At 42.9% G+C, this 15000-nt stretch overlaps 1 protein-coding gene across 1 annotated transcript in view; it reads left to right on the forward strand.

Moving 5' to 3' along the window:
- slc2a9l2 (solute carrier family 2 member 9, like 2) overlaps positions 1-15000 on the forward strand; it is a 165606-nt gene that overhangs the window by 123372 nt on the left and 27234 nt on the right. Inside the window, exon 10 of the mRNA XM_076293121.1 lies at positions 6277-6404. Coding sequence (XP_076149236.1) covers positions 6277-6404 — 128 coding nt within the window. The remainder of the gene's footprint in view (positions 1-6276; positions 6405-15000) is intronic.

Below are 15000 nucleotides of genomic sequence, written 5' to 3' on the forward strand. Positions count from 1 at the left end.
CAGTTTGATTTCTCAGACACACACACACATGCATTATTTTGTTTTTGCACCTCTGCTCTTGTTAGTCATAAAGCAGCATGCTTTGTGATAGATTCCTTCAGAAGCCGTGGATCATGGTGTTATTCTCCTCTCTCGCCATCAAAAAAAAGATCAAAACATTCAATGTGATCTTACCCGACCTCCTGATCTCTGTGTGGGAAATCCACAATACCAAATCAATCCTCTGGACTCTCTAGGTTCCTTTTTTATATAGCACTTATCAATGCTGGCCTGCTATCCTGGTTTGTGCTTTCCTATGAGATCTCACTAGATTCATGAGACTTCCTTAACTGTCTGGCCCAGGCAGTCTGTTCCAGTCGGATCATGCTGGAGTAAGCGACTGGAATTGCCTCAGTATAGATGGACTTGATTGGTATGGATTCACAGAGGTGAATGAGTCTCCCTTCAGCCCTCCTACTACCTCTCCCTCTCTCTGGCAGGGTGTTTGCTTTCCTCTAATCACTGCGGTGTCTCTGCTGCTGGCTGCACAAAGGCAACATACACACACACACACACACACACACACACACACACACACACACACACACCACCAACAACAACAACAACAACTTATGTGGTGCTTTTCAAGGCACCCAAAGCACTTTACAGTGAAGAGGGAACCTCACTTACTACAACTAATGTGTAGCACCACCACACACACACACACCACCACACACACACACACACACACACACACACACACACACCACCACACACACACACACACACACACACACACACACACACACACACACACACACACACACACACCACCACCACCACCACCACACACACACACACACGCACCACCACACACACACACCACCACACACAAACACCACCACACACACACACACACACACACACACACACACACACACCACCACACACACACACCACCACACACACACCACCACAAACACACACACCACCACACACACACACCACCACACACAAACACCACCACACACACACACCACCACACACAAACACCACCACACACACACACCACCACACACACACACCACCACACACACACACCACCACACACAAACACCACCACACACAAACACCACCACACACACACACCACCACACACAAACACCACCACACACAAACACCACCACACACACACACCACCAGACACACACACCACCACACACACACACCACCACACACACACACCACCACACACAAACACCACCACACACAAACACCACCACACACAAACACGCGTGGATGGCTCCACTATGTTGATATGACTTGTAGAGGGCTATTTCATCATGCACATGGAATCTATTTTACCCCGTGCGCCCGCTTCGGAGAGAGTGTGTGGATAAAAAAAAGCCATTAAACTCTAAATTTTTGTTTACTGCCTCAGGTTGAAAAATGATTGTATTCTAGGCATTGGCGACAACGGTTCTCTGTTGGCCAGTTGCTGATAAATTGAATTAGGTGGGTGTATTGTGAATAGCTGGTGGTTGGTGCTGTGTGTCCTGGGTATGTGCGTGATCCCGAGAAAGCGCAGGAGAACATTAAAGCACACTCATTAATAAACTGGGAAGTCTGGAGCAAACTACTAAAGAAGACATGCTGCATAACTGCAGGCCCTCCCTAACATGGTTAGACAATGCATTTGTTTCCAAACATGTCCCCATTTCTCCATTTAGTCTCCCCCCCGCACACACACACACACACACACACCCGCCACACACACACACACACACGCCACACACACACTCACACACACACCCGCCACACACACACACACACACACACACCCGCCACACACACACACACACACACACACACCGCCACACACACACACACACACACACACTCACACACACACACACACACACCACCCTAACATCTGTACTTACAGGTGTACTGAAAGCAATAATGTGTAATCATTGCAACAATCATGTTGCATCCTGCAGTCAGATGAGCTGCAGGGTTATTACTTCTTCTTGGTTTCATATGGGTTTCATAGGGTAATCTCTGTGACTTATAGTGCAGAAGCTAATCCAAAAGAATTGCACTGGCATGTATCCTTTAGACCATGGGTTCCCAAACTCCATCAATGTGTGCCTCCCCTCTTAAAACAGTGACACCTCCACCCCCCCCCCCCTCCTCCTCCTCCTCCTCCTCCGCTGCTCTAGAATCTTTGCTGGTAACTTGCTAGCTCGGCTGGCGGCACTGTTGCTAAGTTACGTTATGAAGTTTGGCACAATACATTCTCACACAGGATAGGGATCAATAATACTTTCCCCTATCCCAAAGATTTAGTATACATCTCTTCTATGATTTATTTCGATTTAATAATGTTGACAATTACATAATCATTAAAAAAAAAAAACAAAGATAGTTCTAACATGAAATAAACATATAACACAGCTCAGACGACGTCACACCAACATCACGTGACACCTCTGATGAAGGCTACAGAGGCAAAGTAGCCGAAACTTGTCAGGTACACAATTTGACCTCATTGGCTTGTACAGAGAAACAGTAAGAGTTAGTAACACAGTAAGCCTAATGAACCTCTTCAATATATGAAATAAACGTTTTTCCTTCTTTTTTGAATCAACCTTCCGCGCCTCCTCTCAAATTATTTGGCGCCCCCCCCAGGGGAGGTGCGCCTCACAGTTGGGAACCTCTGCTTTAGACGATGCTCCCATCTAAAACAGCATGGGCGAGGCAAGTTTATTTATTTACCACATTACACAAAAGCAATTCAATACGCTCATCAACAAAAGCAAAGAATGATAGTAATTGAAAGCATACAGAGGGCAATAGTTAAAAAATAATTTCAAAAGTAAAGTACATAAAATAGAATAATAAGAAAAAGCATGAAAGACACAAGGTAGAATAATTAAAATTAACATTAGCATAGCATTTACCGGTAGTTACCGCTGCCTGGGTTTTGGACCTGGCCAGTTGTGTTGTTATCGTCTTTTGTTACCACACAGAAAGCCCAGAAAAGACTGTTTCTGCCTTGTGTCAAACTCAGTCCTATTATTTGGCGCTACCAAACCGAAAATAAGGTGCTGGGTGATGAAATTCAAGAATCATCATCATCGGTCCTTTCCTCTATATTTTGTACTTCTGTGTGCAAACACCTATCTTCTTCCACAATAGCAGTCAGCTGGCAGCATATGAGTGCCTGTGCTGCCTCCTCTTCTCCCTCTCTTGTCCTGGCTCCTTACTCAGTGGGAAATGCATTGGGGTATTTGCACTACCTAATCCTACTTTCCCTGCCAGTTCCACCATTTGTTCTGTGACCCTCGAGGAGCCAGGAGAGTTCTAAAATGAAATAAACGGTTTTCCTTCTTTTTTGAATCAATGAACAGCCATGTGTGGCTGTGTGTGTGTGTGTGTGTGTGTGTGTGTGTGTGTGTGTGTGTATGTGTGCGTGCGTGCGTGTGTGTGCGTGCGCACACGTGTCTGTCTGTGTCTGTGTGAGTGAATGAATTCACATGAGGGCCCTTTCTGCGTCGTCTGGTAAATCCCGTCGCCCTGACACACTTCCGCGGTCATCCCGGGCTGTGCTCTTTGCCCCATTTCTACTGTGATTTGGATTAGCGTCGAGCTGAGTGCAATTGTGTTCCAAGTGCTCTGTAGGATTTATCTCTAAGAGGAAACTGCAGGCATGATGATGATCCCTGTACTCTGTCTACTAGTGGCGCCTGCAGGAATGAATGCTATGGTACACAAACCCATCTACAGAACAACCCCCCCCTCATGCCCTGCGCACAGGGGTGTAGTGGAGGCTAAACGCAAGTAAGCACCATTTACGCACCCTCCTGAATTTCGGAAGCGCCATTTCGGAAGCGCACCTCTAAATTGCGTTTATCTACCTCTAAATTGCGTATATCCACCTTTAAATAGCATACCGTTCTTAAACAATTCTAAATTAAGCTTATGTTGTATTACAATTGTATATTAGTTTATAGTTTCATATTGTTTATAGTTTCATATTGTTAGTCGCATATTGTTGAACCTAGCCTGCGCAACACAGTTTGTCCTTATTTCACTTCATTATGGTGTCAGTGCGGCAGTCAGCAAGAAGCATCAAAGATTAGTCACACCGTATGTCATGTAAAAGAGTTTGGATAATTAATGGATTTTTTTTTATTATTATTTAATTAATATACACCGATTTCTGAAGCATCAAGACAGCATCCCTCCTCCTGATTATGCCAGAAAATGGCCTCGACTACAAGCCCAAAGCCTAGTGACAAGCTCCCTTTGCAAGTCAGCTAGTTAATGTTAGGCTATAATATTAACCGATCACACGGGAAACCATGTTTGCGATATAGCCTGAAATAAAGTTGTCAAAATTAGCTCACCAGTAAAATACAATCTTGGTTACAAAATCAGTACAACTAATTGTGGATGATGCTACATGGCTTCCCATCCCAGACATAATAAAGTCATTAGAGCAATAACTTGGCAAGTGTACTCTGACAGGCTACCAGGGCTGGACTGGAACAAAAAATCGGCCATGGCATATTTGGCCCAAGTGGCCTTCCAATCGGTCAGGCACACCCACTAATACACAATCCTGGCAGTACCCTTACATATGCGTATCTTTTGAACTAAGTGCCAAGGAGCACTGAAAGTGGACAAGTGTAGGCCTACTCATTAGCTATCTGACCTACTAGTGATCAGAGGTAGCCAGGGAGCACATAATCTCCATATTCACGTACTGTATACAAACAATTGTAAAAGAGGCTCTGCTAGAATTCAAAGTACAATTTCAAATTATTCAATAAATTGAAACTATACAATGCTAAATTGTTAGCAGCACCAAACAATTACTGTATGTGTAAAGAGCTAAATTGCCCAGATTGTGTTAGGCCTGACTGCAATCTATAACATCTTAATGGTTACAGTACCACTATATATAGGACAAGTTAAACCTAACACAAATAAATATAGGGAGACTTTGTTGCCTGCTGTAAATACATGGTTTCCACACATGTAAAGTTCTATGACTTTTCCCTGACTTTCCTGACAGAAAACTGACAAAAATTTTCATAACCTACTGTATAATGAATGGTACATTGAAATGACTTTACCGACCAAAAGCTTTCAGTGCAAGGCACACAGCTTTCTAGAATCCTTTAGAGCTGGAATTGAGTAAATGACCATTGAAAAAAACAAAGGCATAGGATAACCATCTTGCCCATCTGAAATAGCTCCTCCAGCTCTGCTGGCAAAAAACGTTTTTTATCCATGATGACTCTTGAGTTAGTGAATTAGCTTAACATTGTGTGCTGATAACCAGCAACCATAGATTGTAAAAGAAAGCAACAAGTAACCTAGCCTCCAACTTCTGTAATTGATGCGTGAGTGCGTGCGTTATTCTCTCTCCTGCTCAAACAAAAGGTGTGCACGTGCATATAGTTCTGCATTAAGTTGATTTTGAAAACGTGTTTACAAACTTTAATTTACAAAAAATTGTAAATAGCCTAATGTCATGCAGTTAATGGGATACTGTGCAGACTTGGGAAGTTATGGTAGGCCAATCTGATGTGAATACACACACATGGGAAATTCTCTCTCGTTGTTGAGTAGCCTAGATGGTACGCACAGTGCGTACGGTACGCCTGTTGTCTACATCACATCTGTTCATTTTTTTTACCTCTGCACATAGTGTAGTGTGTATTGTAAAAGACTGGTGATTTGATACAGTCCTTGAATCCACCTCTGCACATAGTGTAGTGTGTATTTGATTTGATACAGTCCTTGAATCCACCTCTGCACATAGTGTAGTGTGTATTTGATTTGATACAGTCCTTGAATCCACCTCTGCACATAGTGTAGTGTGTATTTGATTTGATACAGTCCTTGAATCCACCTCTGCATATAGTGTAGTGTGTATTGTAAAAGACTGGTGATTTGATACAGTCCTTGAATCCACGTCTGCACATGTAGTGTGTTCAATGTTGTTCACCCATAGTGTGTTTTCCAGTCCACATTTGGCACCTTCGGCCAAATAAATAAGAGCTGCTGATGTTCTGATGATGATGATGATGATGATGGTGATGATGATGAAGGATTGTGTAGTGGAAGTTGTGGTGGAAATTTGTCCCATGTTGCATTCCATCATTGGATTGTCTTCTCAGGATTGTCAGTCCCTTCAGAATCTTGCAATAGTTCGTTGTGGTTGTTGCGGACAAAAATTGGCAAAAAAGTGTGAAATTCCATGACTTTGTGTTTCTTCTGCAGGTGGTATCCCCTTCATCCTGACTGGTGAGCTGTTTGAACAATCCTATCGTTCAGCTGCCTTCATGATAGCAGGAACTATCAACTGGCTAGCCAACTTTGCAGTCGGCCTCCTGTTTCCTTTCATTCAGGTATGTATTTATGTGTGTGTGCGCACATTTTTTCCTGAATGTGTGGTGTAGTATGAAAGGAAGAATTTGGTTCCAAAATGCTATGTATATCCACCATTTTAATAAATGGTGGACACACTTTTTTTACATTTTGTTTTCCAACTAATTTCAGTAGAACTGTAATTGGGTATTGCTATTTGATTTTTTATCTTTGCTCAATCAAAACAACACAACTGCAATTTGATTGATATTACCAGAAATACACAATTAATGTTTAATGTTTTTAAAAACGGAGATATAGCGTTTTGGAAGCAAACTCTTCATAATGTTAATGGGCCAAAATATTATTTGTGTGATAAACATATACTGTACAACAGCATCTGTGGCCCACTGATTAGGGCTTCAATATCCGACCAGTAGGAAAAAATGTGGGCAGGTGAAGTTGTTGAGCACTTGACCACGGCTGAAGTGCCCTTGAGCAAGGCACCTAACTCCTCACTGCTCCCCGAGCACCCCTGTAGCAGGCAGCTCACTGCTCCAGGTTAGTGTGTGCTTCACCTCACTGTGTGCTTCACTTCACTGTGTGCTCTGAGGGTTTCACGGATGGGATAAATGCAGAGACCAAATTTCCCTCATGGGATCAAAAGAGTATCTATACTTACTTATACTATACTAAGTATAGTATGTAACAACGGCTCACCAGGCCACACATGTAACATGTATACAATGTATGGTCATGCTGGATTGAATTTTGCTTTGATATTCTATATTTGCACACCCATAGGTGAAAAATATAATGTTAGTAGTGAAGTAGATGTGGAGAGCATTTGTATGTAGATGTGGTTGCTTATCCACACATACATTCAGACTGAAAATGCTCAGCACATACTGTACAAGCCACCACATACCTCCTGCTGCTTCGCTCCTCCCTCTTTGTCCCTGTGTCTCCTATCTCTCTCGTTTGCCACTTTATAAAAAGGAGATGAACTTTTCCCGACGTCATCTTCTGTTCCGGTTTAATCTCTCAAACTGTGACTTTCCCCTGCTCATCAGCTTGCTCTTACCACAGGCTTTTCAAAAAAAAAGAGAGAGAGAGAGAGAGAGAGAGAGAGAGGGGAAAAAACTACCTGAGACATGGTCCCTTGTGTGGTATAGATGACTTTAAAGTGCCGTCTGCATTGCAATAGCTCCATCTTGGGAGTACTTTTCCTGAAGCCAGTGGGCTGATCTTCAAAGGCACCGGCTCCTTTATGGAGAAGCGAGGGGAGGCCTGCTTTACCTAAGCCTTACAGGTTGCTGGAACATGCTCCAGCCTTAAGCGGGCTTCACATTGCACATGCAAACGGCAGCGCTGTGCTAGGAAACCCATTATTTTCAACAGCTTGCACGCCTACGAACTGGCCTGCCACTGCGCCTAGCAAAGCGCAGCGCAACTGGCATTTGAATGGGAAGTCCCCTTTAGTATTAAAGGCAAAGGCTGATCTAGAAACTGGTGGTAAGTATTCTCGCTAATGAACAAAATATCCAAAATATCATGCTTGGAGTATGGGGGTAGAATTGTCTCATAAAGATTTGTACATACTCGAAAATATATGGACAAATAGACATGTATTTGTAAATTCACAAATACAAATATACAAATATATAAATGTGACATACAAATACATACAAGTCATTTGTACAAATATGTGTATTTATAAATATATTTTTGACATTTGCAAATAAATATGGTAAGGATTCTCGCTAATGAACAAAATAACATGCTTGGAGGGCTTGCTGTGGTGAATATGCATATGGGGGTGGTTCTATACACGTGTGCTGAAACATCAATTTAGCACCTGCAGTGTTATTTATGATGCCCACAAATCTCTTTGCAAGTGGTACCCATCTCATTTTCTTTACAGAGATATAGAGCAGTAAACAAATTGATTAATCATAAAATTCTAATTAACACAGAGTGCAATGCGTACTTCATACTGTGTTGGATGTCTTTTTAAATTAGGGCCAAGGTGTTGCCATGACCACATGTACATTATGCCGTCTGCCATGTATTGAACGATTTGGTTGTGGCAAACGCATTGTGTGTGTGTATGTGTGTGTGTGTGTGTTTGCGTGTGTGTGTATGTGTTTCAGAGAGTGGAATTAATTATCTTATTTCCATCCTAGCACAAAAGAAGCTAATGTAAAAATATTTCACATGAATTAATAAAAGGGATTTTCTTTTAAGGTGACCGCTATGTTCCTGTTCCTAGGCCATTCCATTATTCTCCTGCACATTTGCAGACTGCCTAGGGTTCCTCCCACTTTAATTACAAGAGCTGTCCTCTGTGTTCCTGCCCAGAAATCAAATATCTCAAGAGACACAAACACATCTCTTATCTCTCTCTTTCCTTCTCTCTGTCTTTCTTGATTTCTTCCTTAAGTTAAAGTTGACTAGTATTTAGTAGAAGCTTTTATGCAAATCGACCCCGTGCCGATCGAGCTGTTACAGCTGCTCTATGGTGCCAAAGGCTACAATTTCCAAATCACAAGTCATCGTTTCTCACAGCTACAATTACCAAATGTATTTGAGTGCAGCCAGAGTCAGACAAAAACTTCAGTACAGGTCAGACAAACCTCTACAGTGAAAATTGAATTTAAGGTGTCTGGCAAATGTGATGGAGATGACATTAACCCCCCCCCCCCCCCCCCCGCCCTGCATACTGTACATGCACACACACCACCACCATATTGACGCCCATGTGAAAGTACGGTGGATAGAACCCTCCATTTTTATTTCTCTCTCAAGACAAGCCCTCCCAAACATCACTCCACATTTGCAGCCGGTGGGGGCTTTGCTGCCACCATCTCGTCAGGCTGTCTGATTCAGCAGGACAGGCCTGGGAGCCCTCCGTTTGACTTGCGGGCGCTGCGTGTAAAAGGTGTGTGATGAGAGATGTCCAGACCAATTGTGCTTCCTCCTCTCCTCCCTCCTGCACACTCACTGTTCTGCCTGACACATCAGAGACCTTCCTCTCTGACTCCCTTAGTTACACACGTGTGCATTTAGAGTGACAGTGTGGCATGAGGTGGGAGGGAGCTTGATTTTGTGTGTGTGTGTGTGTGTGTGTGTGTGTGTGTGTGTGTGTGTGTATGTGTGTGTGTGTGTGTGTGTGTGTGTGTGTGTGTGTGTGTGTGTGTGTGTGTGTGGTGTATGTGTGTGTGTATGTGTGGTGTGTGTGTGTGGTGTATGTGTGTGTGTATGTGTGGTGTGTGTGTATGTGTGGTGTGTATGTGTGTGTGTGTGTGTGTGGTGTATGTGTGTGTGTATGTGTGGTGTGTGTGTGTGTGTGTGTGTGTGTGTGTGTGTGTGTATGTGTGTGTGTGTGTGTGTGTGTGTGTGTGTGTGTGTGTGTGTGTGTGTGTGTGCGTGTGGTGTGTGTGTGTATGTGTGTGTGTGTTGTGTGTGTGGTGTATGTGTGTGTGTGTGTGTGTGTGTGTGTGTGTATGTGTGGTGTGTGTGTGTGTGTGGTGTGTGTATGTGTGTGTGTGTGTGTGTGTGTGTGTGTGTGTGTGTGTGTGTGTGTGTGTGTGTGTGTGTGTGGTGTGTGTGTGTGTGTGTGTATGTGTGTGTGTGTGTGTGTGTGTGTGTGTGTGTGTGTGTGTGTGTGTGTGTGTATGTGTGGTGTGTGTGTGTGTGTGTGTATGTGTGTGTGTGTGTGTATGTGTGTGTGTGTGTGTGTGTGTGTGTGTGTGTGTGTGTGTGCACTCCTACATTCTCTCTGTACACTTCTTTCATTCTCACTCATGTTCACTCTTTGTAAATGTATGTACTCATGTACTCATCATTGTTAGAACATTCTGTGTGTGTCGAAGTATGTGTGTATGGATGTTCATTTATATTCTTCCCCAAGAAACATCCCCCCCCACACACACACACACAGACACATGCTTGGTCGGTACGAAAGCCCAAATAATGTTCTCGCCGAGGAGCATTCATTTCAGTGCAGTGCACTTTGCACGGCATGGGGTGTGTTAGAATGGGCTCATGAAATAGTAATTGCCTGTATTGCTGTGCACCATAGTCACAATCCAGTAGTCAGTAGGCCCGTGAGCATCGTTTACTGAGGTCGTGTTTACTGTAGCTTAAATAACCATGCTGTATCGCTGTACTGGAATAGGCATAGCTTAAGGTTTGATTACATACTCACATACTCACTTTGATTACATACTCACACAGACACATGCCTTAGGCAATAGGAGAGGAGAAATTATGTGTGATTTTATAATACATTCATTCCGCTGTGTCCCTTAATAAATTTCTTTTATCGACTAGCTGACACAGTCTTGGAATAAATCACCACAGCAGCTTTCAGTTTAAGATCATGTTGTGAAAATCAGATCAATAAGCAGTCATGTCACAATGTTTCACCTCATAAGTGTGAATGTATTTCATGGGTAAAATAAAATGATCCATGACATGGCCATCTGAGAGTAGCATATATATCATAAAATGATCTCTTCAAGAGCATTTGAAGGAAGTTGATGGTCTTTCTTTTGCTCTCCTCTCTTCCTCTCTTCTCTTCTCCTCCTCTCTTCCTCTCTTCTCTTCTCCTCCTCTTTTCCTCTCTGTTCTGGGGGCATATCAGCCCTCAGGGCTGCTCGTCTCTGTCTCTCCCTAAAAGAACACCAAGAACTGCTGTTAGGCATCTAATAGGCTCCATCTAGTCGTCCACGCCGCGTCCCGCTGATGATCCTAGCCTCAGGCTGACCACCTCCCCAGCCCTCCACACCAGGAGGCCCCGGCCCTGGCTCCCGCTCCTCTGGGCCTTGTCAAAGGCAGGATGGGTAGAGCCCTGCTAGAACACGCACGCACGCTACCTGTTTCAGCAGCGTCAGATAGAGATGGGTTTGCAGCGGGATGGTTATGAGATTTCCATGGTGCTGGTTTGCTGAATGTTGCAGCTCGTCTCATCGCGTTGTGATTCTCTGGCGTAAATTGGCCTTCAGAAATGGGTGTGCAGTGTGCACAGTAGGTGTAGGTTATGCCATGGGTAGAAGGAAGAGGAGAAGGAGTTAGGGTAAGGCAAGTGAGGAAGGGGATGTTGGGGGGGGGGGGGGTGTAGAGAGGGAGTGGTGTGAATAGATATAATACCCAGTGGTTCTTGTCATGTCAGTGAAATGTGAGGAGGAGGAGATGGCTCAGACTCCAGGCCCAGCCTCCAGGCTTCCTCTAAAAGTCAGGGGGAATAGAAAGAGAGAGAAATACAAAATAGACAGTGATAGAAGAGAGAGAGAGAGAGAGAGAGAGAATGGAGATTGGAGCATGTAGAGTGGACAGTGCAGATGGAGAGAGAAAAGGTGTTAAGACGTTTGTCCTGCCAGGAATCCTTTTCTGATAATGCACTGAGCTGAGGTACAAATGTTTTTATTTTCCCCAGCCAATACCTTTTTATCAATACTATTCATGTATAGAGACGTGCTCAGCGTGATTTAAATGTGTACACTCTGTTGATGGATGTGTCACTGTAGCTCACTCCTGCCTCGTCTGCGTCCTTCTCATCTCGTGGCTCAGCACGCTGATGTCGCCCTCGGGGCCTTGGTTTCCAGACAGGTTTTAACGACACCTGAGGGGCTGTGAAAGAATGAAAGAATGCCTCCATCGCATATGCTTCTGTTAGTCGTCCATTAGCTGGCCGTGATAAATTGGGTGTTTGTGTAAAAGAATGCCTGCTTGCCTTCGGGGCGTACTGTTTAGGTGAGTTTGTTTGCTCTAGCGAGGTCATTTAAAAAATCTGTCCATCAAGGCCGAGTTGTTTGTCATGTTGGTTTTTTGTTGTTTTTTCTTCTGGCTTATCTGTAAATATTGTATGAACCAGGATGAAGCAGAGGATAGCGCCCTTTCAGTTGAGTTATTGTACACTGCAGTATAGCATGCCTTTCTGAGCACTGTGCAGATGTTGAAAGTCATACTGACACTTACTCTCTCCTCAATCTTAGCATGTGCATTTTGAAGCTTGACTACATGCCTAAAAACTAAAGGTGATGGGGCTTTTTCTGTTGCTGGCCCTCGCCTCTGGAATAATCTTCCGTCATGTCCCACTATCAGTAGCTTTAAATCTAATTTTAAGACCCATCTAGTAATTTTAGCTATAGTAATTTTATATGGAGTGTTTTTTGTGACAAAATTAAATAAATAAATAAAATATGAAATAAATAAATAAAAGATTAAATTAATAAATGAAATATGAAATAAATACATAAAATATGAAATAAATACATACAATATTAAATAAATAAATACATACATAAATAAATATACATACTATATATATTGACATTGCCATTGACATTCCATATGCACGGTCTTGCAAAGCGCCATGAAATAGATAAATACTGGGCACCCTATACCATAAACAGAAGCAATAGCATCTACAGCAAAGTCGTTTGCCATAGATAGAAGTTCGCTTTCTAACTAGCTAACGCTTGTGCTAACTGTTAGCACTAGATGTGCACATCTAGCATGTCTATGAACCCTTGCAAGGGATTCTTGTACAGCAAACAGACCTATCAAATAACAGAACATTTTCACTCCAGATATCTTCCGAAAATTATGAATTTAGAGTGAAATCCTTGTTGTTGTATGTTTCATTAGTTATGACTATTGATAAGTCTGAGCTGTGTCCTTACCTGTGATTCACATGGACTAGCCAGTGATCCAGCGCCGACTGGTAGTATCGGCAGTAACTAATCAGTAGCTAGGTCCCGCCTTGATGGAAGACTGACATTTTGATTTATTTCATGGCACATTTCAAGACCGTGCATATGGAATGTCAATGTCAGTGCCAATGCCAATGCCAATGCCTATATATATGGTTTTACATTTAACCTTTTATTGATTTATTTCACATTTTATTTATTTATTTCACTTTGTATGTATTTATTTAATACTTCATTTATTTATTTCATTTTGTCACAAAAAACATTCTATACCATATCTTCTTTTAAGTATAAGTAAGTATATATACTCTTTTCATCCCGTGAGGGAAATTTGGTCTCTGCATTTATCTCAATCCGTGAATTAGTGAAACACAAACAGCACACAGTGAACACACAGTGAGGTGAAGCACACACTAACCCGGAGCAGTGAGCTGCTTGCTACAGCGGTGCTCGGGGAGCAGTTAGGGGTTAGGTGCCTAATATTTTATTTTATTTTTGTGAGCACCTTGGGCCAATTGTAGTGTGCTATCGTAACACCCCCAATTATCACCACTTTTGTTCAGAAATTCTAAAGCAACAATGTTTTTTAACACTTCAAAATAACATTTACTAAATGAACCTATACATTTTTCAGTAGCCATATATGTGTAGATTTGAACAAAATCTGGTTTGGTTCTTAACGGGAGCATTTACTGCCTGAAATATCCGATTGTGTTTACCACGCTCGGAGTTATAGTGCTGGCCTGATGGGTCGCCTATTTACACCGTTTCAACAGCACATGAACGGTTAGACCGAGAATTCTCGTCATGAAATTAAAATTCCACTGGAGCTCCAAGCGGTTAAGTACACGCAGCCTTACAACACTCTTTACAGCTCTTCGAGTCACGGTAAAATGTCATTTTTGGTACATAGCTAATTTAGATACACCTATGGTGTGGGTGGTTGCGTTTCTTTAGGAGTCCGCTGTCTTGGTTTGTATAGAAATGGATATTAAGTGACACATACACGCAAGACGGTGGAAATACGGGACCGACGGTAATAGGGGGAGTTCTGATATATAAATAAATGTGACTTGACTTGACTTAACATGCTTGACACTCTGCAGCAACATTGTGTCAGGTCAGAATGGACCTGCGTAAGCTAGCTGAGAGAAGAGATGAAAGAATCCGACATGCTTTTGCCACCTTATTTACTCTCACTGGAGCAGTGTACAGATAAGGGAAATGCGTATGGAAGGATTTCCCTTACATCAAATTGTACTCCATTTGCACTTTCATCACAGGCTTAATCATATGTACTCACTGGAGCAGGTTAATTCGTATGGCGCCATACTTGTTCCAATCAGATGTGAAATAAATAAGAAAGTCACCATCATGGTTCATGGGTAAACAGTGTGGCTTTGATGAGATGGGGTGAGGGGGCGGGGGGGGGGTGGTTCCTTCTTTAGGAGATAGGAGATGTTTCCTCCAGAGCCTATAAGAAGTGATCTATTCTATTCATCTTGTGATTACTGTAAAGGCTGTTGCTTACGCTGATTAGCAGCACTTGGTGTAAACTGTGTTCTAGAGAGTGCCACTCCAGGTTGCATCCTCATCACATTTCAATGAGTTCTCCTCCCTCTCCATCTCACTGATGGAGATGTGGGCCAAGGCCTCTCTCCTCTCGCTCTGTTTATCAATGACGTCCTTCTTTCTCTCTGTTTATCTGTCCCTTTTTCTACCTCTCTCCTCCTTCCCTGAGAGCCTTTGTGTCAGAGAGGGCAGTGAGATTTAGATTGTGTTTACATGACGCAGGTACTAGCCTGTACTTCAGTCCCTGAGAGCCTTTGTGTCAGAGAGGGCAGTGAGATTTAGATTGTGTTTACATGACGCAGGTACTAGCCTGTACTTCAGTCCCTGAGAGCCTTTGTGTCAGAAA

The sequence above is a fragment of the Alosa pseudoharengus genome, unplaced genomic scaffold (assembly GCF_046254945.1).
Source record: "Alosa pseudoharengus isolate Yale_2024_CS ecotype anadromous, Long Island Sound unplaced genomic scaffold, YU_APseudo_1.1 YU_APseudo_1.1_scf_19, whole genome shotgun sequence".
NCBI lineage: Eukaryota > Metazoa > Chordata > Actinopteri > Clupeiformes > Clupeidae > Alosa > Alosa pseudoharengus.